Source organism: Ambystoma mexicanum, chromosome 2q, assembly GCF_040938575.1.
Source record: "Ambystoma mexicanum isolate Mex_15411 chromosome 2q, UKY_AmexF1_1, whole genome shotgun sequence".
Lineage (NCBI taxonomy): Eukaryota > Metazoa > Chordata > Amphibia > Caudata > Ambystomatidae > Ambystoma > Ambystoma mexicanum.
The window spans coordinates 74,023,397-74,048,453 of NC_090924.1; the positions used below are offsets into that span (position 1 = coordinate 74,023,397).

The window sequence follows — 25,057 nt, forward strand, 5'->3', positions numbered from 1 at the left end:
AAGCGAGGGAGGACCCTTCATTGCCTCTCCCACAGACGACAGGCCCTCTAGTTTTCCGACTTCCTGGGGGGTGGGAGGGACGTAGAGGACAGGTACCCAAGTAATGGCCGGCGGCCCCACAGTACAAGCATAATCGCAGACTTCTTCTGCATTTCCTTCCCGCTTCTGACAACGGACCCCTCACCGCACCCAACTGCATGGGTTCTGGAACGGAATCCGAAGTCCCAGGAGTCCCGGTTTGAGCGTTTGCTGGTCGAGAGAACATCCTCTCCGCTCGACGTCTTTCCCCTCTTCGTTCTGCCAGTCTGTGGTCTATCCGCAAAACCTGCTCCATAAGTTGCTGGAGGGTGTCGGGCTCTGGGATGTGTAATAACTCGTCCTTATACTCCCCTCTCAACCCCCGGCGGACAAGGGTCTTTTGGGTTACTTCAGGCCACTGGGAATCGGTTGCCAATTGTCGGAAATGCCCAATGTAGGCTATGATATCGGTGGTTCCTTGCTTGAAGTCCATCAATTGGTTTTGTGTTGCTGAGGCCAGATTGGGTGATTAAAAAACCTCCCGGAAAGCTTTTACGAAGGCCGCAAAGTCGTTGAGAATTGGACTATTGGCAGAAACCAGGGGGGCTGTCCAAGCAACTGCGTTCCCGGTCAAGTTGCCCAGAATGTACCCAATCTTGACCTTGTACAGACTGAAATAGGAGGGCCTGAAGAGGAAATGTATTCTGTAATGGTTACAGAATTCGGCCACACTTCTAGGATCCCCATCAAACTTGATAGGTGTGGTATGAGCCATTGCACCTTCGGTCTGAGATGTGGCCCTGGTGCCTTGTGCCACAGTCTGTCTTAGGGTTATACTTTCTTGATGAAGCGCGGTCATCTCGGCACGAAGGGTCCGCATCTCATCCCGGAGTTCCTGGGCTTCATCCATCTCTGAGTCGGAAGGCAGGCGTCTCAATCTGTTAAGCAAAGCGTCTCGAAGGCACTGTGTACCTGAACTTCCAGGTGATGGTCGTGAAGTAGCCAGGCTGTCCGATTGACTGTCGATGAGTGTGTGACACGAGGAACCGGCCCAACACCCACCCGTGAGTCCACCGGGTCGGAGGTGAACCAGCTCCCAACATCACAGGTGCGCACTTCCCTGATTAACGTGATGTCAGGATAGTGCAAGCACTGACAGGTAAGGCGAGTCTTTGACGGAAGTGAATATCCGCGAGAGGTGCCAGTAGCGTTGACTCCAGGAAGGTGATGTAGACTGGAGCAGCAGACTGGATCAGTAGACAGGAGCTGCAGGCAAGTTCCGTGAGGCAGAGCACCCCGGCAGAGGCAGGAGGCCAGGTACAGAACCCAAATGGGAAAAGGGAGCCAGGGAAAACAGGAACCCAAGGAGGCTAACCAGGGAGGAGAACAAGGAGCTGGGGGTCAGAGGAGAGACAAGAAAAGAGTGACCCCACCCAAGAAGAACAGAAGGCCAGGGAGAGAAGGCTAGACCCAAGGCGCAGGAACAGACACCAAGAGGAGCCAGGGACCAAAAAGCAAAAGGCAAGAGCCAGGTCAGGATCTGGAGGAAGGCAAGGAGCTACTCCAAGGAGCAGCACAGGCGAGGACACTATCTGAGAACAAACCGCGTTGAGACGCGATTTGTTTGAAAAGGCTGGCCCTTGATATAGGGCAACCAGTACCCGGGTGCTGACGTGCCGAAAGCAAGCCTGCGGTGCCCCGAGCGCCCTGTGGACTGCGCATGCGCGGAGGGCGAAACACGGCCGTCCGCGGATGCGCAAGCCCATGCGGACGGGAAACCCGGAAGCGGCAGTGGCCGCAGAGGACTGCGGTCCCCCCCAACCGGAATCAGGGATATATTTGCCAAGATGGGCCGTGCCCCGAACCCCAGGTAAGTGGCATGACAGAAGGAAGTGAAGTCCGCGTCAAGGAGTTTAAGGCGATGGGAGGAGCCTGATGAGCTCAGTTTTATCATCATTTAGGCATAGGTGTTCATCCATGCCTGAATGATGCTGTAAACTCGGTTGGCCGAATCACGATCATGGTGACTTGTGAGTGAGAAGTAAGTGTGTTGTTGGCAAAAAGAGGTCTGGACCTTCCTTCTTTGCCCAATGGAGGATCTATCTCGATGGTCCTTTCGATTCTGAGCCCTTGATAGGAAATCTAAAAAAAGTAAGAGATCTTGATCAATACCACTTGTGTTTTATCTATATGTGGTAGGTTTGTGAGGTGGCTTAGAACTTACTGCCAACGATTCTGCTGTCAAGGCACTTATTTTCACTTTTACGAGTTTCGCATCTGTTGCATTACGAAACAATTGTGTGGCATCAAATGATAAATCTAAAACTTTGCCAGATTTGGAAGATAGAACAAAAGAAGTTAGTTGGGCAAAAGAAATTGGTTGGTGCCTAGGACAATCATCCCAGGCACATTCCCCTTGAAGCAGTGTCAGCAAGATTTCCAGTGGGGTTGAAGAGGCCCACAGCAACTTGACTTGTATTTGGTAGACCAAAATGGAAGAGCGCGCGCCTTTCTGGTGGACAGTCCTGGGCGAATTTCCAAAGAAACTAAAGTAAGATCTACATTTGTTTCTCTCAGGTAGGGGGTGGACTATTTTGGTGAGTTTTATTTCCTACATTATCTACAGGATTATCCTGATTACCAGGAGGTGCTACTGAGTATGCTGCTGACGAATTATACTGCGCCAGCAATGCCACAACCACTGACCACTGACGGTGACCGGACACATGTTTTCAACAGGGAAGCATCTAACCTTGGTCTATAGTTTCTGTTTTGATAATGCATTGGAATCGGCTTTCCCACACATATGCCTGTCTTCTTCCAGCTCACCTCCTTGCAAGGGAATACATTGGTTTCAAAGGAATACCAGTTTTGTCTGTGGTGTGTGCACTATAGTTACCAGTAGCCATGTCTCTGATGGCGGGGTCAGCTAAATTTGAATCGCAATAATTCCATCACACCCACTATGGAATTATGAAATGCTTTTGGAGACACGTTTAACTTCTTCCTCTTCTAGGTCAAGGTGCAGTGATGGCGATGGATCTTATGAGAGAGTTGGAGTGTTCCAAAAAGTGTGTGCAGCTCCCTACCGGATTTAGCAGGTAGAGCAACAGTTGCAGTGTCATAGTAACAGGAAGCAGAACATTTGCTGTGTTGAACATGAGCACCATAGGCACTGGCACTGTTTTTGGAAGTAATGCCAATGTTTGAGTTGCGTGATATGATATGGCATTTATAACGCGCCTATACACAAGTGATTCAAGGCGCGACGAGGCAAGGGAGGGGGAACAGAGGGAAGACAGATAAGGATCCTACTAGGCCAGGTGTCATTCAGATCGCGCAAGTGCATGGGAAGGGGACAGTGCAGTAGATAGGATAATAGAATAAATAACAATAAGTAAGAGTACGGCCAGCAGGTGGCAATGGAAAGTGCAGGGGTGCCCTTGAGGAGTCTCAGAACCGTTCATACCAAAGGGGTCACCCTCTTGGAAATGATTTTGAAGTACTCTAATAGCAGGAGTCCTCATAAACCAACCATACTTTATGGCATGGTCAGGAAACATTGCTCCTTGCGTAGTCCCTGAATATTATTGCGCATGTGGTGAAAATCTACTCTGGGCGGCAGGGCAACTCCAACTTCCACTGCCTTGGATGGTCCTGGTTGTAAGTCTACCTGTGACTTCCTATAGTTATATAGTTCATAGCAGTAGGTCAAACAATTCCATTGGGGAATTATGTAGACGGCGATTTTGGCACTGAAATATTGGTTCTTTTATCATAAGCCTGGGCTGACACACAAATCTCCATCACATGGGGAGTGGAGCTCACAACAGTGTCCTTTCACTTACAGTGAGTCGTTTCTATGGATAAATCATTCAACAGCATGCAGAGTTATCCACAAAAAAAAGGATCATGGTCACCGGACCTGTTGTAATCCTCTCTATACCCCTTAAAACACTGAGGGCGAATAATCAAAAAGGATTGCTGGGAAAGGTTCAAGACAAAAAAATAAAAAGTAAACAGGAAAACATGTACAAGGAATAACCTTGCGTACATAAAGTCTGCAGATCTCCCTCCTTCACAACTTGTTGGAAAATTGCTCTAAAGATGCTGCACAATGCAGCGATAGAAGGTGGAATTTTAATCCTCAGCATGAAAGGCTCCGATCAGGCGCTTGGTTAACTCGCTCCCCACAGAACCAGCCTACCAACTGACAGTGCCACGATTGTACACTATGTAGTTGTGTAATGACGCTATCCTATGTGTAGGGGTTGGGAAGGAGGGACATCTATGAAATACCATGCAGGCAATAGGTTGTTACTCTTCCTTCCAGATGCTCGACCCTTTGCCAAGCTTGTTGGGACATAGCACACAAAAATATTTTACTGGGGAAAAGGTGGCTGCATTTCAGGCGGCTTCAAACAAAAAGGTTATGCAGTAGAATCTTGATAAAGAACTGCAGATGGAACAAACATCTAGGGAGAAGTGCTCCGAAAACACCTGGGAAGTAGGATGCCACAGTGCGGCAGTACCGCAACACCAAGCTAAAGTTTGTGCATGCAGTCTTCCGCCCGCCCTACGCTTCTCTGCATACCCAGGCCTCTCGCTGGGCCTTCCTTACTTGACCCTTCCATGTCTCGCTCTCCTCACCCCAACCCTCTGCCATGTTTAACCACTAACCTCGCTCACACCCTCACCTTACCCCACCAAATCACCTTCAGTGGAGCTCCACCTCGACTCACCCATCACGAGGAATCAGATGAGTATTTTAGATTGATGACCATCTGGATCAACGTTTTGATAGATGCCGCTCTGTTTCCTGCCCGCTTGTCGGCGAGTGGCGCTTCGGGAAAATATTTTTGTGGAGGTAGGGTGAGGGTAAACTAACTTCAGCAAAAATTAGCAATTCCAGGGAGTAGCCCCCATTGCCGGTCTAAAGATCCAAATAATTGCCACATTACTTTAATATGAACACCCAATCGCATCCAAATTGTGCAGAGCTTCCTTTGCTGATAAATGATGTATACACTGAAAATTGGATAGTACATGTCCTGGGGCAAACGGAAATCAGACCTGACTTTAGGAATGAAGGAGCGCTCCTTAAAACAACCTTGTCAGCTTAGTAAACCATATATAACTTCATACAGGAGAGAGCATGTAACTTATGACTGCAACTGAAATAGCGGTCTTCCCATCTCGGAGAGAGGTCAAGATTGCACAAGCCGTGAGCTCAAAAGAGTCCAACATAAGCGACTTGAGAACCAAATTCAAGTTCCACTCAGGGAGAATGTCCAACAGGGGACAAAACTGAAGTAAGGCATCATATTGACATTTAAGGCTTCATTGTGCAAAGAGGAACACATTTCACACCTGTGCAGGCTAGGTTGAAAAAGCCAACAGATCGTGTTTACATTACTGTTGATGCCCCTGCTAGCCATATTATACCCTACACGACATGTCTTTTTTCACATGGACGCAGTTAAAGGGCTGCCATCAGAGAGACCAATAACCGACGTGTATCCATTTGCTTTCTTGCTGATTTGCAGCTCAGCTCTTTAATGATGTGCACGCGCTCTGAATGATGGGCTCTAAAATACCATCACAGGTCCCCAGGACCTGGAGCGGATGATGAACCGTCAATATTGAGCGAAACAGTCTTTCCTCATGCAAAAATACAGAACACCACCAAAATGGATGGCTCCACAGTCACAAAGAGAAGAGACTTTTTTGAAAGGGTACCACCAAACCGCACTGGTATCTCAGGAGTAGCCAAGCCTAACACTTCAGAGTGTAACTGGGTGAGGAGAGACTCAAGCACCAGGATGATCAGCCAGGGTTCGGCTGACAGAATGTCAGGCATCCAGTCCAAATCTGACACCAAGTTGTTTGCCGCCTCCTCATCCTAGGAATAAAAAGGCAGGGACGAGCAAGTGGATTCCACCGTCATATGACCAGGCTGCAAAGAGTACGAACAAAGAACCAGGCAGATGCTGGATTTTAAAATCTTTATTTAAAAAAAAAAGCCTAGACAAAAGCTCATTCTGTAATGTTGTAAAAGGAGGGGAGATATGGAAAAGAGCAAATTATAAAAAAATATATATGTATTTTTAAAAAAAGTGTTGCAGAAATCGCCACAAAATCATCCACCCCATCATCGTGGATCACAATACAGGACTCCTCAGGACATTCTTGATCAGTCAATGAACACTTCCGCCTGCACAGAGGTCAGGGTGGGGGAAAACTAAAATGAACTTCGAAGGCGCTTTCAGAATTACTGCTTTTTTGCTTTTAAAAAGAGGCATAACAAAAGCAAGACTTTGGTACTAGTGTAACTGCCGCAGCACAATTCTTTTTCTCTTGTTAGTTTTCGGGTCCACATCTGAAGCATGAGCTAAAGAGCATGTGCTTGCAGGAGGCAAACGAGAAAGCGTGTAGGAGGGCAGAGCCTCTCGTATAAAATCAAGGTTTACGAATGGAGCAGGACCCCAGCTACAAAATGATGGACCTACCGTACAAGCCACGCACGCGTGCCTTTTTCCAAGGGATTCTGCCAGGGCCTCAATGGCTCCATGACCCTTCTTTGGTTCTGAATTAATCTGGTCTGGCAGGGAGAGATGGTCTGCTACCGACAGATTATTGCTGGTTGCACCCTGCATGTTGGAAAGTTTAACACGTACCTGTACGCCTGAAGGTCAAGAACCGAGCGTGTCGGAAAGGCTCTCAGAAATCCTAAAACGGAGTATGTGACTTTCTGCCATAGACGTTCCAGCCACCACCCAAGAGCTCCATAAAAAAAGCCTCCTTAGCCATGTCCAAAACATGGCAGTTCAGGATGCAATTCACTTGTGCCTTTAGTCTGGTCTCACTCCCTCCTCCTGCATCTGCTGGAGAGGGCATTCAATGGGACCATGCACAATAGGGACGAGCATGCATTGGATGTAGATTGCCCAGGAATGGGGCGCAGGCTGTGGGAGGGTCAGTAGCCAAGAAGGGAATTGTGCCCCCGGTATATGCTTTGAAGCCAGTGGCATGCAACCCTAGTGTTAAAGTGTACTGTAGAAAAATGAAAATACGCTAAAAATAAAAAGCAAATTAGTCTTGCTTTTAAAATGTGAAAACAACAAAAAAGGTGTGCATGTTAAAGCCACAAACACCTTCAACCTAAAAACCCTCTGAGGAAAAAAAGAAAAGGACTGAGAAAAACCAGGCCGCGGGAGGATAGCTCAGGGCAACGTGCTTGCCTTGGAAGCAAGACATGAAGAAGCAACACAGGTTCGATCCCCGGGTACGCGCTTAGAAACCTCTGGGTATTTAAGCGCGTTATAAATACGCAACTAAGACAAATCAACTAAGCAACTAAAACAAACAATTCCTGTAATAGCGCCTCGATGCCCGTGGGTTGTGTGAGCGCTTTAAAAACGTAAATAAATAAAAACACAGAAAAGGATGCAAAGAGCAGTTCTGTAATCAGACGGCAAGGTGGCACAAAGAAACTGGTCAGTAAGCCGAGACCGGTTACATAAAGTAGAGGGGAAGTCATTAAGTTCTATCCTTTTACCCCATAGGTGCAGTAGAAGTGGAAATCAGCCAGGCAAGGAGCCCAGGGTTTCCAAAAGAAGAGTTTCAGTGCAAGGTTTAAGATCCAGTGGGTGGGGAGAGCTGGTTTCAGAGGGAGTGTAAGGCCCACTCTAGACAATTAAGACAAAACCTTGGCGACCTTCAAAACCCCACTACTGCCAGATGCAGTGTAGTAGTTGTAAGCCTTCAAAACATCCATATTGTAAGAGCCGGGTGTCACATACGTACTTAAGCAACTAAAAGATCACGACCACGGGTACTTAAAGTGCAGATTGCTCTAAATTTGTCCCAGAAATAGTAGGTGTTTGGTTTAGGACCGGATAGTAGCTGTCGGGGCTCAGAGTAGAGTGACTCAAACCCACAACCCAGCAAGTATCCAGACAAAGAAAGCCCAACAAAGACGACACCTGGGGAAATGCCCCACAAGGCAGATGACATGGCAGCAGCATAGCCAGTGATCAGAGCAACGAAAAACCCAGCAAGGGTCAGCCCAGAGGATCAGGAGTCTCCAGCCAACCAGCCAGCCAGCCTGCCACAAAGAGGTCCTTCAATGGAGGCAACGGCTAGAGGCATACCCAAGATGTCCCAAAACAGTGCTATTTAAGGGCAGCAGAAAGACACTCAGATTTCCAAGCCATGAGGTCTAGGGGGAGCCTTCCCCCTCTCCCCCCTACCTTGGGCATCCGAGCTAGAACAACGGTACCTAGAGCTTAGTAGCTGTAGGAGGGTCCACAAAGGATAGCCAGCTAGGAAGGCGGCAAGGAGCAAAGCAATAGCCCTGGATGGGTTCCCAGCAGGAAGGAGTAGGGTGCACAGCAGATAGGAGCCGTGGTCCAGCCAGTCTATCGCCAAACCAAGGCAGCAGCAGTCCAACTTCCTTCCGTTTTTCGGGTAGTAAATTGGGAACAGATTTGAGGAAAGCACAGGGTCTCCCATTGATAACACATTCAACCAGAGGCTGGCTTAAGCCAGCCCATCGTTAACGCTCCAGGCAGTACACAAATGTTTTGTTTGGCGGATCGTCATTAAAACTAGACCAAAATCTGCCAAATACAAAGGCCCTTCCACCTTGTATGTAGAATGGAAAATCTGGAGGACTTTAAATTGGGTGCCCTACTGAGTATGCCTTTTTGGGCCAACAACCCCACGTCAGCATTTACAGTTTTGCCTGTGGCTCCTGGTCCACCCAGACAAAGTGGTGGCTGAAATCAAAATGGCCAGGAGACGGAATTACAAAAATGCATACATTAATACCCCAATATTACCATATTGGTGCACTGGGCTAATAAGAGGGGGGGGGCATGGCTACAGCCCTCGTGTATCGAGTCCAAAACACAGCTGCCACCAGAGTACTCCACAACCCACATTCAGGGTGGCAGTTACCTGAGGAGCTAAGAGCAGCAAATCAGAAAAGGGGGGGGGGGGGATTCAGAAGAAGTTCTTCATGTCACAAAAGAAAAGTGAAAGTCAAAAACCATACAGTGGCAAAAATATTAGGGGAAGCAGAAAGTTAAGGAACAAGTACCCCAAAATTGAAAGTATTCCCCAGCACAGGATGAAAAAAGGTTTCATACTTATCTGGCCATTTCATAAAGGCCTCTGGAAAAGGCCGTGGGGTGAAGTTCTCCCATTTGGAAATCTACTGCAAGTAACCAAACAGCAAGTCGGTCATAAAACAAAAGAGCCAGGTGTGATTGGGTCCCAAACAGTAGAGATACAGTGCGTGGATTACTCAATAAGCACCGCTTACTCTCCTACTTGCAGGCCATCAGAGAAGAGGGGTGGAGTGGGGGTAATCCATTGAGAACATTATCTTCACAGAGCGCAAATTCGTGGAGTGCAACTAGTTTTTTCATCATGTTAAAGCAGAGAAAAAGGGCCTGGCAGTTGGTGCCATAATTGCACAGGAGGCATACTAGCACGGGTGTAGCCAGCTCATGCACCCACATAGATGTTTTAGTTGAATGCTGGGCAATGCTGCTTTGCCCCACACCCATCGTGGAAACATCGCAAACAAATGGTGAAAAAGGGACAGGACGTAGGAGCACACACGATCATTCAAATGATGCTGTTGCAGAATTAAAAAATTATACGTTGTGTAGAGTGCTAAAGTACACTGCAATTGCGTCAGTGTGACCGGTGCGATCACACTTACAAGCGTACGTTACAGGAACAGATTCATGAGGTGGAGACCCTATTGCTCTACAGGGACAGTCCTTTGAATTCGCCTTTTGCAGGAACACACTAATCACAAGACAACTGCAGACCTGGAGAAGGTTACCTCGCCATCGCGGTGGCCTGGCACAAGCACAATTACTGTTGACCACAAGAGAACAGCATTTCCTCCAGAAGACATGCAGTCCAGCACTGCGTGAGGACATTTCCTTTCTCAAAAAATACCCCGTCTCCCACTCGTGCTTCAAGGGGACCAGCAGACATTAGGGAAATCTTCACGTTTAGCAAGGCCACCAAATCGCTTAGCACCAATGCGGTGTGTTCTGATCAGCTAACATCAACCATTATATGATGAATTCTAAGGAGCAGGCATCAGGAAAGGAACTTCAGTTTAAAAAAAAAAAAATTGAAAATGTGTGAGCCAACAGAGAATCTCATTCACAAACACAGACGCCCGCCCCGAGAACACTGTTCCTTTGATGCCTGCATGTCACAGTCTCAAGTGGATTACATTATTTGAACTGCTTTATAAAGTATCATAACACGTTTGCTCAATGTTTCCACATTACCAGCGCAGACAGTGGTTCCTTGTGTGTGCAGTTTTTCAGGGTACCCTCTACTTCACAATGTGAATCTCTCCATCAGCAAATATATTCTCTATTCAACAGTCATTTTTCTTTGCCCAGACATTTACAGTCCACGGCATTTGGCCATGGTTTAAAGGATGTCTAAATATAAGTGTCATTTGTTCAAGATGCAAGGGCAGAAAAAGAGGAGTCCCGCCTCCACATTTACTATGTAGTCCCTTCTCAAACTGGTAGGGACCATATACTCAGCCAATTTGCCGGGAGATGCAGGGCCGTTAAGTCCTTGATCGAGTGGTTCTGCAGAGGAACGTGGGTGCAAGGAAAACAGCTGAGCAGTGTCTTACAAAAAGAAGACACTCCTAAACTACTCCATGCATTTATGAAGTCACAAGCCTTCTGCATCATTGAAGAGGTTCAAATAACAAGTACAGGCAAGATTTCAAAGTACATTTTCCACTGCCCCAACATGAACGCGAACATATGGGAAGTCTCCCCATTCTCAATCTTTCCTCAACCAACAGATCTGCTCAATGGGGCAACAATGATGACACGAGAAATTGGCCGTTTTTAATTTAAGCTCATCAAAATACATTTGATTTTTGGCACAGGCTCACATTTTTCAAAATGCTGCAGAGCATATATATTCTAGAAAAGCCATCTTCCTCAACACTCAATCGGTCATCAAACCATTCAATTCCATCTTTAATATGCAACATTTAATTAACTTTCAAAGGCTATACTTCTCATTTAACAAGACTATGGACATTCAGCCGGCTACACAATACCTTCCTTACAAGAACAACATTTAACTTCCTTGATAGCCATGTGTAGCTTGCTAAAATGTCAAACGAATAATTTGCTCATGCGTCTTTACAGGTCAGGGGGTCCAGAGTTGTGCTTCCTTAACCCCAACCAGTCTAGACAGCTCATCTGCGGCACGGGAAGACCGATGCTGGCACATTTCTTTGCAAGGACGGAATGTCTCTTCCAGGAACAGATGGCGTCCTTCACCACATTACACAATCCACGAGCAAGCCAAATGGCTGCTAGCAAGTACACAAGATTGTTTTAGTACTATTTTATGACCACCAAGGCTATCAAGGTTTAACCTTTCTAGATCTTACCAGAAAAAAACAATGGTTAGGGTGTTCCATGCGCTTAGAGCAAGCAACCCCACCCATACCTGTATTGCAGATGTTACAGGAATTTGAGATGTGGAAGATGGGGAAATGCAGGTTTCCTCTCCGGTTGTGGTATTAGTGGGAGGAGTATTGTGCAAGAAATATTGGGGAGGAAAGGGTATTGAGGAATCACTTTGACTCTTTGCCCTTTTTTGATCTGAAATGCCTTAGTATGGATTGCTCGCCATTCATGCTCAATGAATGGTGTGCCTACTATTTCTATTGCCCAACGGCTGAAGCCTCCTCGCATCTGAACATCAAAAGAATTCAAAACTGTAGCAGTCACTTGTTCTGTTCGTTAGCCTTGGTTAACCCTCTCCAGGAAAACAAGCTACTCAAACATGTACTGTCCATTCTTCATGATCAGGCATTCATAATACATAAATACATAAATATTTTCCAGGGATCAGAACAGAATACACCATGTACAAGGTAGAGTATGGGAGATTCCGAGAACACTTCCCCATACAGACATGTGTAACCATTACTCCCCAACACAAGTTTAAGAGATGATGCTGAACAGAATGGTTCATTGCAGGGCATTTTTTTTTGTAAACATGAAATTGCAAAGCATGAGTCATTTCTATTAGCAACTGCACCAGAGCTAAATGTGACCTAAACATAACCATCCCCAGTGAAATATTACGAGGGCAAAATAGGGCCTACTCGTATTTTTGCTCTGAAGTCCATAAATCACCCGACTGCCATTCCTGGTCCAGTGCCAAATGAATGCATGTCTACAAGCCAAAGCAAGGCACACAACGATGCACTAAAATGAACACACTAAGGCCCATTTCACAATTGATGCACAGCTAGAAGACAACATAAGAACAACTTCGAAGCCCATACAATGTCCACTGTACAGCTCAGGCACCTGTCAAGGACAAGAGCATCCACCACATATCCTCCTCCACGGTGCATAACTGCTCCATGAAAAGCTCGTGTACTTCTAGTCCCATAACACAACCCATAAAATGCTATTTCTTGCCCTACTTGCTACAGGTACTTGGGCAGCATACAACCTTTCACCACAATCCACGCACTGATGGAGGAAAGCAGGACAGGTCAGCCACTGCCTGGCAGTGAGGCATGAGCCGCTCATAGCAACCCCCTGCTTGTTGCAATGTAGTCCAAACCCCACAGTGGTCCCCGATCGCTGCCTAGGCCTGCATTGTGTTGTTCAATAACAAGATCGAGCCAGCAGATACAAGTGAAGAGGGCTCCTTTCTGCTGTTTCAGCCCTGAGGTTGAGCCTGTCCAAAAGGTTTCCGGCTGTACTCTTGACCAAACCCAGGCTTAGTTTTTTCTGCAGACAGTATGGCCATTTGCTGATCGGCCTGGGTGTTCACGGTGTTCTGGAACTGAGAGGCCACACCCGCTCTGCCTCTTGTTCCGTATACGGTCAACTTCGGGGTGGAGCATTTCACCCGCCGTCCGAGCTGTTGCAAAGAAGGAAGTAGTACCTGGAACGAGAGGATTGGAAGGATAACAATGAGTATGCTACCAGTTTGCCCACAGGTTGCACAACTGCTCAAGAGGTCTTCTAGTGCCCCCCCCATCCTTTCAACTCACTAACCCCTGGGGCTGCTATAGAGGCCAAGATTCCATAACGCCCCAAATTTCTAATGTCCACAAACCTTCTGAAGCTACAATTACTACTGTTCCACCTTCTGACCCACTCTTGAATACAGTCGATCCCCTCTCCTGTTCCAAAGACTGCACACACGGCTATTTCTCCTGGTAGTCCCCCTTTCCACTACCCGTTTACCGCCTAGCAATCCCATTCAAGATGACTCCACCTTCCAGTTATGCATGTAATAGCGTGCTCCAACCAAAACCAACTGCCTACCTGCAAACTCGCCTCTCTAACCAGTCCCCATTTTGCACTGTGCTCGCTCCTCAAAACACAACTTCCTTTCCTAGAACTAAATGTTCGCAGCTTGAGATCTGTTCTATAGCCACGTGTTCTGCATTATAATGACATCTAGTGCTCGAATTCAAAACTGCTGCCATTTTCCACAATTAAACTTAGTTGAGGGTGTGTCTAATAATAAAGATCAACTTGTTTATACTGCAGCAGGACCCTTTCAATGGTTCTCGGTGAATAGATCATCATTACCCGAAATCTACTTGAGGCCTTGTGCAGTTATCAGGAGCAAAGTCCAGGGGGTAAATTCTTCTAATGGCTGGCCCTCTGCGGCATCCTACCACTCATGCGTCTTAGTTCCTCTTTCCTGATAAGAGTTATTAAAGAAAATTCTGACCTGGTATTATAATTACTCAAAAAAAGGGGTCAGCCTTTTGGACAGTAGTGGCACCCTCGGTTATATATATGAAAGTAGATTTAGTAAAAAGATGAAAATGAGAAGGTGCTGCAACCTTAGGACTTGCTCAAAGGCTGACCTGAGCTATGCTTATATTCAAATAAAATAAAGTATTGTCCAGAGGTTGCGCTCCTCCTGAAAAGAAAACAATTCAAATTTACAATTTTTACAAGGTTTTTTAATCGTATTCCGTGAAAAATCAGGAGAGAAAAAAAATATATAAAACACAAACTTGTTTGTTGGGGGCAAAATAGTTATGCTCCACTATTTGCCAAAAAAAGGACGAAATGCTGTTTTTGACAATACAATTTTTAAGTATCAATGGTATCCTATTAGATTGTTAATTTGTGGTCTCTTGTGGTCCAATGCCCAGCCTACCTCCCTGGGGGTGATAGTTCACCCAGGAGGTGGACTAGGTCATTAATGATGTAGAAGAGAAGAGCCAGGCCTTGAGGGCCTTCCAGAAGGCGAGGAGATCCTCTATGCAGCGGATGCTAATACGGATAGTGTTCCATATGGTCGGTGCTTGGACGGAAAAGGAAGATCCCCCTATTCTGGTAGATTTGTTGAATGGGTGGACAAGGAGGACAGCTGTGCCTGATCTCTGTTTTCTGTTGGGCCTGTAAGGGGCGAGCTTATGTTGTAGATATTCTGGGCCTGTGTTGTGCAGAGCACGGTGGGTGATGTACACAGCCTTCAAAGGGGACCGTTGCACGATCGATAATCAGTGAAGGACCCAGAGGGGGGTTGTGATGTGTTCTCTAGGGCAAAAATGAGCCTTCCAGCAGTGTTTTGGGGCTGTTGGAGTTTTCCAAGTTGAGATGCAGGGGCGACCAGGTATAAGGTGTTAGCATAGTCTAGGTGAGAGAAGACGACGGCCGTGATTGCAGTGACTATGCGGAAAGGTCAGAAAGGGAAAGATGCAGAAAATGCGTAGGTGTAGATGGCAGGATTTTGACAGTGAGTTGATGTGTTGTGATAGTGTCAGATCTGAGTATATGGCGCTTCCAAGGTTCTTTACTGCGGTGGAGGTGGAGTTGGGGGTGGGCCCTAGGGAAGGCGGCCATGGGGTGGGTTGGGGTAAGAGGGTACTAGTCCAACAGATGATTCCATGTTTTCTATGGTTGAGAAGGAGGTGGTTAGCTGACATCAAGTGGTCAATTTCGGCGAGGCATGAAGCGAGGTCTGGGGAGTTGTTGGACGGGTCCTTTGGGGCCCTGAAGATTATTTCGGTGTTATCTCCGTATTGTAGCAAGACAGTCCGTGTGAGCAGATGGCAGGGAGGGGGCTCAGGTAGACAAAGAGCAGGGGTGAGAGAGGCGACCTGTGCTACTCCCTTGGTGACAAGGCACGGAGTGGAGAAGGGAGGTATGTGTATAATTTAGGATCTGTTGGAGAGGAAGTAGGAGATTCACTTCAATACTGCATCACTGATGCTAAGGGTGTGGAGTATGCCTGTGAGGGTGTGGTGGTCAATGGTGTTAAAGGCCACCAACAGGACGAGAAGGATAAGTGTGGCACAACCTTCCAACTCTGAGGTTTTATTTAGATCATCCCAGATGGAGACTATGCACGATTCAGTTCTTTGTCGGGGTCTGAAGCCGGATTGGGCAGGGATCGAGGAGGCGGTTTAGTTTCTGTGAAAATGTACAGCTGGGTGTATGCTGTTCGGTCAATTAGTTTGGCTATGAAACAATGGTTTGAGATAGGTCTGTAGTTGGCCTGTAGAAAGGGTCAAGGGTGTTTTATTTTACCAGAAGTTTGATGTGGGATGTCTTGTAACCTGCTGGGAAAGAGCCTGAATTGAGAGATGTATAAATGATCAATCTTGCAATGCTACCGGCGCAGGTTGAGGAAAGGATTTCTTTTAGAAGAACCAAGGGCAGGGATCTCCAGGTGAATTATCCATTATACGGTGCACAGAAAAACTTTGGGTCCCTTTCATATTTCGGTTTTGACACTCCATATCAAATAACAGCATTACCTTGCTGTTTGTGTTTTGGATCGATAAAGAAGTCTAGAATAACTGATCCGAGTGTGATGGTCTCTTGACCTCATAATCACCTTCAACTATTCACTTTGCACCTGTTGTCCCTGTGCTGAAGGAGAAGTTCCTGAAGTGATTTGCTTAGCTGGGTTGGAGGCTAAAGATTGCTGGTTTTTTCAACATGAACAATTAGTTAGCTAGAAAGTCGGGCAGGAACTTTCAGGGTGGAGTTTAGAACTATGATGGCGTGCTTTCTTTCTAAGGGCTCCAAACCATGCAGCATTGATTGGCTTCAATGATAGGAAAATTGTGGGATTAAACAGTTATTTATTTAAGAGCTTGCAGATCTCAATGACAAGCCCGCCCGTTTATGACTCAAACATTCCAATGTCACCCTTTGAATTCGGAAAGGTTGCTTAACAGAAGAGTCAGTTGGGCACCATGGCACGATGCGCCAAAGGTCTTTACTTTTAGATTCAAAGTACTTGTCCAATAGGCTTCCAAAAGTCCAAACGTTTCAATGCGGGGCTTTCTTTGGAATTACTGTTTCTTCAGCAATCTATTCTCTAACAAAACAGTGCAGGGCATTGTGGGTTTCCAGTTAGCATTGTAGGAGCCCAAACTATAGGCAATTGCTGACAAAATTAGCACCATTTTAATTTTGAATAAATACAATGATTTTGAAACAGACTACTAGAGAACAAAGTAACACACAGCATTGGAATTTAGAAGATTGGGAAACCTCTTCTACTTGAAACCCTTTTTCCTGCAATATACTTCTCCCTTGTGGAGTTTCTCCTCTCACAGCATCCACCTCAGATTCCTTCAACAGATACCCAGGTCTCACCTTCACTTGGGTTAAGGTTCTGTCCAGTTCTGCTTGGATTTGTCAGGAGGTTTTAACTTCTCCAGGTTCTGATTCACTGCACACAGCGCCTTCCCTGATGTGAGACACAAAAGGATGGATCACTGAAGATTTTCCAGTTATTGCATCACTGAGCTAAATTCCATGTGAAAATAGTTAAAAATGCTTTAAACCCAAGAAAACACTATTTTCACAATAATCGAATGCTATTTTTGAATTCTATTCACTTCCGATGATCTTACATAATGTTAATTGTTGAATATTATGTCCCCAGAAAATGCATGACTTTCCGATAAATGTTTCCTATTTTTCATGTGCTAAAATAAAAAAAAAACAATAGAAACATGTTGAAGCTACAATCAAGGCTAATGAAATACTATTAGGACCAAAAAGAACAGATGAAAGATTAGTTAATTACTAACATGTGACTCACTGTTGCTGATAAGGTAACAATTCTGCACATGCTTAAAGCACTGCTTGAATCAGTTGAACACGTCTTTTGTAGTGAAAAGTCAAGCAGGATCTAAAACATTCAATGCAGTATATGTCTAAAAAAAGACTGATCCCTCCAATCACTGAATATTTGAGAAGGAACAAGTTACTTACCTGTAACTGTTGTTCTCCAGCATGGGTCTGGCATGGATTCACATGCTCATGAATATTCCCCGTCGTCAGGCTGGGAATCCTCGGTAAAGAAAAAATCAGTATCAGTTTCGTTTCTGATCTGTCTTTCGTAGTAGTAACCAATCACTGATCTCTGCGTCATACTGACCACAGCCAATGACTGCCCTCTACCTAAGCCCCGCCTCTGGCAGCCATCTTCAGATTTGGTAGCACGTGAAGTGGCAGTATGACCAAGTGAAGAGCCGCAGAGGGGTAGGCGGGAAGGGTTCGCATGTGAATCCATGCCAGACCCATGCTGGAGAACAACAGTTACAGGTAAGTAACTTGTTCCTTCTCCAGCATGGGGTCTGGCATGGATTCACATGCTCATGAATAAAGAATACATAGCAGTACACACATGCACAACCACGGGAGGTGGCAAAGGCTCAACATTAAGCATTACATCAAACTCAACATTAAGCAATTCTTACCTCCTCACCAGGATCACCTTAGGCGAACAGGTTGCGCAGCACAGCTTGGCCGACCCTGGACTCCTCCCTGGAATCCCGATCGACGCAGTAGAATTTCGTGAAGGTGTGCGTTGACCTCCACGTAGCAGCCCTGCAGATGTCCAGCAAGGGCACACCAGATAGGAACGCCGTGGTAGCTGCGATCGCTCTGGTGGAATGGGCTCTCGGACGGCCAGGCAGCGGTCGGTTTGCCAACCGATGACACTACATGATACAGCCGGAGAGCCATCTGGAAATGGAAGCCATCGAGAGAGCCTTCCCCTGATTGACAGGTCCAAAGTTCACAAAGAGTTGTGACGTCTTCCGAAAACACTTTGTGCGGTCCACGTAGAACTTCAGCGCTCTAGCCACATCCAGCGAGTGCAAAGTCCTTTCAGCCGGCGACGAAGGCGACGGGAAGAAAATAGGCAACACCAAGGGTTCGTTGAGGTGGAAGTCCGACGGCACCTTGGGCATGAAGGAGGCGTGCGTCCTGAGCACTACCCTCGTGTCATGAAAAGTCAAGTACGGGGCCTTGCAGGAAAGGGCCTGGATCTCTCCCACCCGTCGTGCGGAGGTGATGGCCACAAGAAACGCTGCTTTCCACGACAAGAACTTCAACGGAGCCGAGTGCAGAGGCTCGAACGGAGGTCCCATGAGCTTGGTCAGCACCACGTTGAGCTCCCGCGCCGGGGCCGGAGCCTTCACCGGCGGGAACGATCTGAACAGTCCCTTCATGAACTCTTTCACCAGACGATTAGACCACAAAGACGTCCGCCACGTGGTTCTGGTGTATCGGGAGATCGCAGCAAGATGAATCTTGATGGACGCGTGCGCCAGTCCAGCCTTGGCCAGCGTCAGTAGGTACGGCAGTACTTGGGGAGCCGTAATCCGTAGAGGGTTAATCTTCTGTGCGTGGCACCAGACAGAGAACCTCTTCCATTTGTGTCCGTAGCATTTAAGAGTTGAGGACGCCCTGGCCTTTGCAAGAACCTCTCTGCAGTCGGCCGGTATGTCGTATCCTCCAAACTCTAACGCTGCAGGAGCCAGGCCTGCAAGCTCAGCGACTTCGGGTCGTGATGGAGGATGGCGCCTCCTTCCCTGGAGAGAAGATCCGCGTCCACTGGCAGCTTGATTGACGGGGACGCTGACAAGTCCAGAAGGTCCGGGAACCATATCTGCCTCGGCCACGCAGGTGCGACGAGGATCATCCTGCACCGTGACCTCTTGAGCTGGTTGATGAGCCGGATCAGCAATGGCAATGGAGGGAACGCGTATAGAAACAGGCCCTCCCAGGGGAACGAGAAAGCATCGCCCATGCTCCTCGGCTGGGGAAACCTGCTGGCGAACCTCCGGCACTTGGAGTTCGTCGCCGTCGCGAACATATCGAACTGGGGTGTGCCCCACCGTCGGAAGAGGCGGTCCACTAGATCCTGTCGTAGTTCGCACTCGTGGCACAAGCGCAGCTCCCTGCTGAGTGAGTCGGCGATGGTGTTATTTATCCCTGCCAGATGAAACGGCACCAGAAACATCCCTTGGGCGACGGCCCAATGCCACAGATCCTGCGCCTCCATGGACAGGGCTGGGGACCTAGTTCCGCCCTGTTTCCTGATGTAGAACATGGTGGTGGTGTTGTCGGTGAAGATCCTCACCACCTTGCCCTTGAGGGACGGAAGAAAGGACCTCAGGGCCCAAAACACTGCACGGAGCTCCAGGACGTTGATATGGAGGGACTTCTCCGTCGGGAGCCAAAGGCCTCTCGCGTGCAGATTTTCGGTGTGCGCTCCCCACCCTTCCAGGGAGGCATCCGTGGGCACTGTCGCCTGGTGGCCGGGGGTCTGGAAGTCCATGCCCGCCGTCAGATGCGCGCGGGTGCCCCACCACCGGATCGCTCGTCGGAAACTCTCGTCGAGTGTGATCCTCTCCTCGAAGCTGCCCGTCTGGATCCAGCGCGCGTCCAGGAACTCCTGCAACAGGCGCATCCGGAGCCTGCACAGGCGGATGAGGTAAATGCAAGAAGACATCATTCCGAGGAGGGACTTGATGGACCTCACTCTGGCCGCGTCCGCAACCAGCATCCGCTGCACCTTGCCCAAGATGGCCCTCGTCCTTTCCTCCGACGGAGAGGCCAGAAGCGACACTGTCGAGCTTCGCTCCCAGAAACAGTGCGCGTCTTGCGCGGGCACCAGGTGGGACTTGGCATAGTTTATGGAGAATCCCAGGTCCGTGAGAAGTTGGACGGTCCTTGATGTGTGCTCCACGGCGAGCTCCTCCGTCTTCGTCCAGGTAGGGGTAGACGTGGATCCCCTCTCGGCGCAGCTGCGCCGCCACCGGTGCGAGGCACTTGGTGAACACCCTGAGTGCCGACCTCAGTCCGAAGGGAAGGGCTCTGAACTGGTAGTGACGCCCTTGGACCACGAACCTGAGAAACTTTCGGTCTCCCTTTAGGATGGGAATATGGAAGTAGGCATCCTCCAAATCCAACCACGACAGGAAATCGCCCTCCTCCAGCTGACCCAGAACGTGTTGGAGGGTGACCATCCGGAACTTCTGTGCCTTGATGTATTTGTTCAGCCGTCGTAGGTCCAGGATGGGACGCCATCCTCCCGTCTTCTTCTTCACGAGGAAGTATCTTGAGTAATCTCCGGAGCTCCGAAGCCTCTTTGGGACAAGCTCGATGGCGCCCTTCTTGAGCATCGCCTTTACCGCCAAGAGAAGTTGAGGGACGTGATGTTCTTTCCTGGCCACAGGGGGGACGCGCGGACACCTCTTTAGAAACTCAAGCGCGTGACCCTGAGCTAGGGTGTCCAGCACCCAACAGTCGGTGGAGATGGACTCCCACACGCTGACGAAGCTCGCCAGCCGGCCTCCCACCGGGGTGCTTCGGTGGGGGCCCGACCCCACAGCCGGTTCAGTCCTGCTTCGACGAGGCTTTGCCGCCTTGTCCTCCTTGGCGACGACGGCGGTGTCCGCCCGACTTGCCTCCTCCCCTGTAAGCTTCCTGCGACGACGAACGGGCCGCTTGATGGTAGGTGGAAAATCCGCCGCCGGAACCTTTGGAGGCACCCTGTTTGCCTCCGCCGCTCCGAAAGGACGGCCGCCGTTGCTGGAGAACCCCAAGAGCCCGGGCCGTCTCCGTGTCTGCCTTGATGGCTTGAAGGGAATCGTCCACTGTTTTCCCAAACAGGTTGTTTCCGTCGAACGGCATGTCCAAGACTCTGGTCTGCACGTCCTGACGGAAGTCAGTAGCCTTGAGCCATCCACGCCGCCTAAGGCACACGCCGTTGCCCAACTGGCGAAATCCAGTGTCAGCGATGTCCGTCGCAATCGTAATGGCGTGGTCCGACGCCACCTCTCCTTCCTGCAAGATCTCTAGGGCTTCCGCCCTCTTGTCGTCCGGTAGGAAGTCCAGCAGGAGGGCCAGTTTGTACCACAACTCCCTGTCGTAGCGGGCTACGATAGCCAAGGCGTTGGCCGCCTTAATCGTCGTCGCTGCAGACGAGATGACTCTGCGTACCATCGTATCAAATTTCTTTCCCTCGCCGTCCGGCGGGGAGATCGACGTAGAGGCCGCGCCCGCCCCTCCCCCCCCCGCTTTCTTCCTGGCCGCCGCGGAGACGACTGAGTCCGGGGTCGGCTGTGCCCGAAGGCACAAGGGGGCCGCGTCCGGGACCCGGTACTTCTTCTCGTACCGATCCCTTCTAGCCGGCGTCGTGGATGGGTTCTTGAGGAGGGCGAGGCCCTCATCCCAAATATCGTCCAGTAGAGGTACAGAGAGGACCGTCTTCCTCTTGGCCTCGCGCCGTTGATAAAGGAAACCTTCCTTCTTCTTCTCTTCCGGGCAGAGCTGGAAAAGCTCATGGAGTGAAACGATTCAATCTCGTCGGGCGGGGAAGCCCGGGTGGGAGGTGACGACGGCAGATCCTCGTCGTAAACCTCGTTGTCCGTACCCGTCGCGGCCGTGTCAGTCCCCGTATCATTCCCACGAGTCGTGGACGGGGAGGAGGGCTGAACAGGGCGCGATGGCTGAAAAAGAGGTGGAGGATGAATCCTTCTTCTCTTAGGGGGAGGGCTCCCAGAAGGGCCTGGCTCCGGGTTCCCTGTCGGGAGCGGTTCCTCCGCTGGTGGTAACGGCAGTCTCGTCCTCATCTCCGAGCATATGGACTGTATAGCCAACAAAATGGCCGCCGAGTTGTCTTGCGGCACTGGTTGAGGGGAGTCCGACGGGCGGTCAGGGGCCCCGTCGGCACCCTCTACGTTATCGTCAACTCCTACGTCGGGGTCCCTCCCGATGGGCTGGTCTTCTTCCACGCCAACGCCGTGGCTTAAGACTTCGATCAGCTCTTCCTCAGAGGTTGAGGCCATTCGACGACCTCCTGCCCCCCATTTTTCTTCTTCGTCGTAGGTTTCACAGGGGTCCTGTCGATGGGCATAAAAGAGGACTCCCTCCGCGGTGGCAGGGAGACTCTGAGCCCCGAGGTCGCCACCACTGGTGGTGTAACCTCCACAGGCTGAGCCAGGGCCGCCGCGACTGTCTCGATAGAGGCCTTGGCCGGATGGATTAAGGCTTTCACCACCTTAGGTGCGCTCACCGCCTTCTCCTTGGGGGGAGGGTCACTGCCTCGCTCCCCCTCCGATGGGGCCTTCGAGCTCGACCGGGGTCTCTCCAGGAGCTTCGCCGGGTGCTCGGCCTTCCTCTTACCCGAGCCAGAGCGTTGGCTCGTGCTTGATGGCGCCGGGGAGGGTGCGCCCTGCCTGGCGCCCGTAGAGCCCGACCGTTCGGCGCTCCCGGTGCCAGCGGACTCGCGGTGCTTGGCCTTGTGTTGGACCCCCGTCGCCGGGGCGTCCTCAAAGGTCTTAGAAGACCGGTCGGACGACTTATTCTTCTTCTTCTCGCCTGACGGGCTCTTCCCTTCCAGCCAGTTGGCGAGACGTTGATGGCGGTCCTTCATGGTCCGCTCCGACATATTGCCGCAAAACGCACAGTCCTTCTCCACGTGCGTCTTGTCCTCATGTAGGCAGTAAAGACAAAGGGAGTGTTCGTCCTCAAAGACATTCTGAAGCTGGCATCCAGGGCAGACCCTGAACAGCTTTCCGGGCGTCGGGCTTCCCTTCTCCTGGGCCATGTCCGCGATGGGCCTGAGAAACTTCTGGAGTCCTCCAAAAGCGTGGCTCGACGAAATCTTCACCCTTGAGGGGCGTAGACGAATCCGACACGGGTCCCCGTTGATCGGATGAAGAAACGGTGGAGCTTGAGGCTCTGTTGACCGAAAAATAGAAGTTTTTTGAGAAAAAAACATGAAAAAATAGCACTAACGCTCGAGAGCAATAGCACGAGGATCCCAACACTTGAACGTGCGGTAAAAATCTGAAGATGGCTGCCAGAGGCGGGGCTTAAGTAGAGGGCAGTCATTGGCTGTGGTCAGTATGACGCAGAGATCAGTGATTGGTTACTACTACGAAAGACAGATCAGAAACGAAACTGATACTGATTTTTTCTTTACCGAGGATTCCCAGCCTGACGACAGGGAATATTCATGAGCATGTGAATCCATGCCAGACCCCATGCTGGAGAAACATGAAACCTATAGTCACAAGTTTATTTGCTAATTGTGCCATTCATTAAGGCCTTTTGTCGATTCAATCTGTAAATCATGGATCCAAAAGATGCGATGCCTTAGTTCCAGTTCTGTCACGTTGTCGCAGATGTTTCAGAGTTTTCAATACCTATGCTCCAAGTTGACTGACATGTCTGTATGAAGTGTTTTGTCACACTGGACCTGTAGCTGAAAGTGAAAACATGACTTCAGCTCTACTAGTATCTTGAGTTTACGTATAGTTTGACCTACGTTTAATCAGTCCATAGGGACATTTGAAGGCATGACTTATGTGTGCACTCAAGCAAGTAGCAAAATCCTTTTTTATTACATTAGAAGCGATGGGGTGTTTTAGATGGTCAATTTTGATGTTATTGCAATAATAGAGTTGGGTAGAAGCCCACTTTTGAAACTGATGAAGTAGCCCCCTTTACTTTTTGCTATTTTTTTCTGGGTTTTGCACTTTAGATTTCTCCCATTCAAAGCCTGACAATCTGTACTCGCCTTAAAGGACTATTATTGCTAAGGCAGGCAGTAGCTAAAAAGTATCCCCATACTGCCCAAGAGAAGATACCCATTCACTGTCATGTGGCTAGAAAGGTAGTGACTTGCGCTTGTGTAATATACTTCCACTGAGTGAACTGTGTTCCTTTTGCCTCCATCCCCTGCTCTCCCCAATTCACCATTTCACCAAAATGGAGGTTGACTGTTTGCCTTCGAAGACCCGACAGGTCACATGTCTATCCCTTGTCACTCTTTGTCTATATGGGAGAGAAGGTGGCAATGTTTGGCCACTGGATGTCGGTACCCATGCAATGGGAGCTCTAGTCAGCCTAAAACCAATTCGGACTGGCATATGCAGATGCCGGACGTGAATAGTGTGCATCCATTTCTTTTTGTGACAGGCTGGTCCAGAATGTATTGGTGTATTTGGAGGGATGGTCTGCCGTTTGCTGTGCAATTGGGTGTTGTGTTCACTCACTGCTTCAAATGACAATAGAGCCCCTTAACCACTCAAAATGTCCACTGCTGAGACTCTGTACATGCATTCCTGAAGGCTTGCTGAACCAGCATCCTTTGACGCTCCACTGAAGTAAGACTAAAAGGTTCTGCCTCTCAAGAAAACCAGAAGAACAAGTTGCTTACCCCTGGTAATGTTATTTTGATTGGATGTTCCTCTCACGTATTCCTCATCTTTGATAATTATCTTCCAGCTTCAGAAACTTTTTCCTCGCCAGAGGGCGCTGTGCTGTAGCGTCGATGACTCAATGTCCCTCGAAGGCCTCTGTCCGATGGTCGACGCCATCTGCAGTACATGTAGCACACGCAGCGCCTGCTGGCTTCAGTTCTTGTTTTTTCATGTTTGGAGGAATTACTAGTGCCTCCTTAGACTTCAGAAGTAACAGAGAGCGCAGAGTGTAAACACGTAAATTGTGCAGTGGGGTAGGTTGGGAGAAGTGATGAGGAATAAATACGTGGCAGGAACATCCAATCGAAAGAACGTTACAAGGGGCAAGTAACTTGTTCTTCTAATGGATGGTGTCCTTCCACGTATTCCTCATCTTTGATAGCCTCTCAAAGCAGTAATAGTCTTGGAGGGGAGACATGAATTTACTGCCTTTAGTAGTTATCA

The 25,057-nt window shown here is 48.9% G+C and overlaps 1 protein-coding gene across 4 annotated transcripts in view; it reads right to left on the minus strand.

Moving 5' to 3' along the window:
- Positions 1-10,903: 10,903 nt before the first annotated feature.
- The window catches only part of ANKS3 (ankyrin repeat and sterile alpha motif domain containing 3), a 590,125-nt gene continuing 575,971 nt past the window's right edge, over positions 10,904-25,057 (minus strand). For all 4 annotated transcript variants that reach the window (XM_069646876.1, XM_069646875.1, XM_069646877.1 and 1 more), the window contains 2 exons: positions 16,698-16,791; positions 10,904-13,002 (listed from right to left, as the gene is read on the minus strand). In XM_069646876.1, coding sequence (XP_069502977.1) covers positions 16,709-16,791 — 83 coding nt within the window. In that variant the 3' untranslated portion in view covers positions 10,904-13,002; positions 16,698-16,708. The remainder of the gene's footprint in view (positions 13,003-16,697; positions 16,792-25,057) is intronic.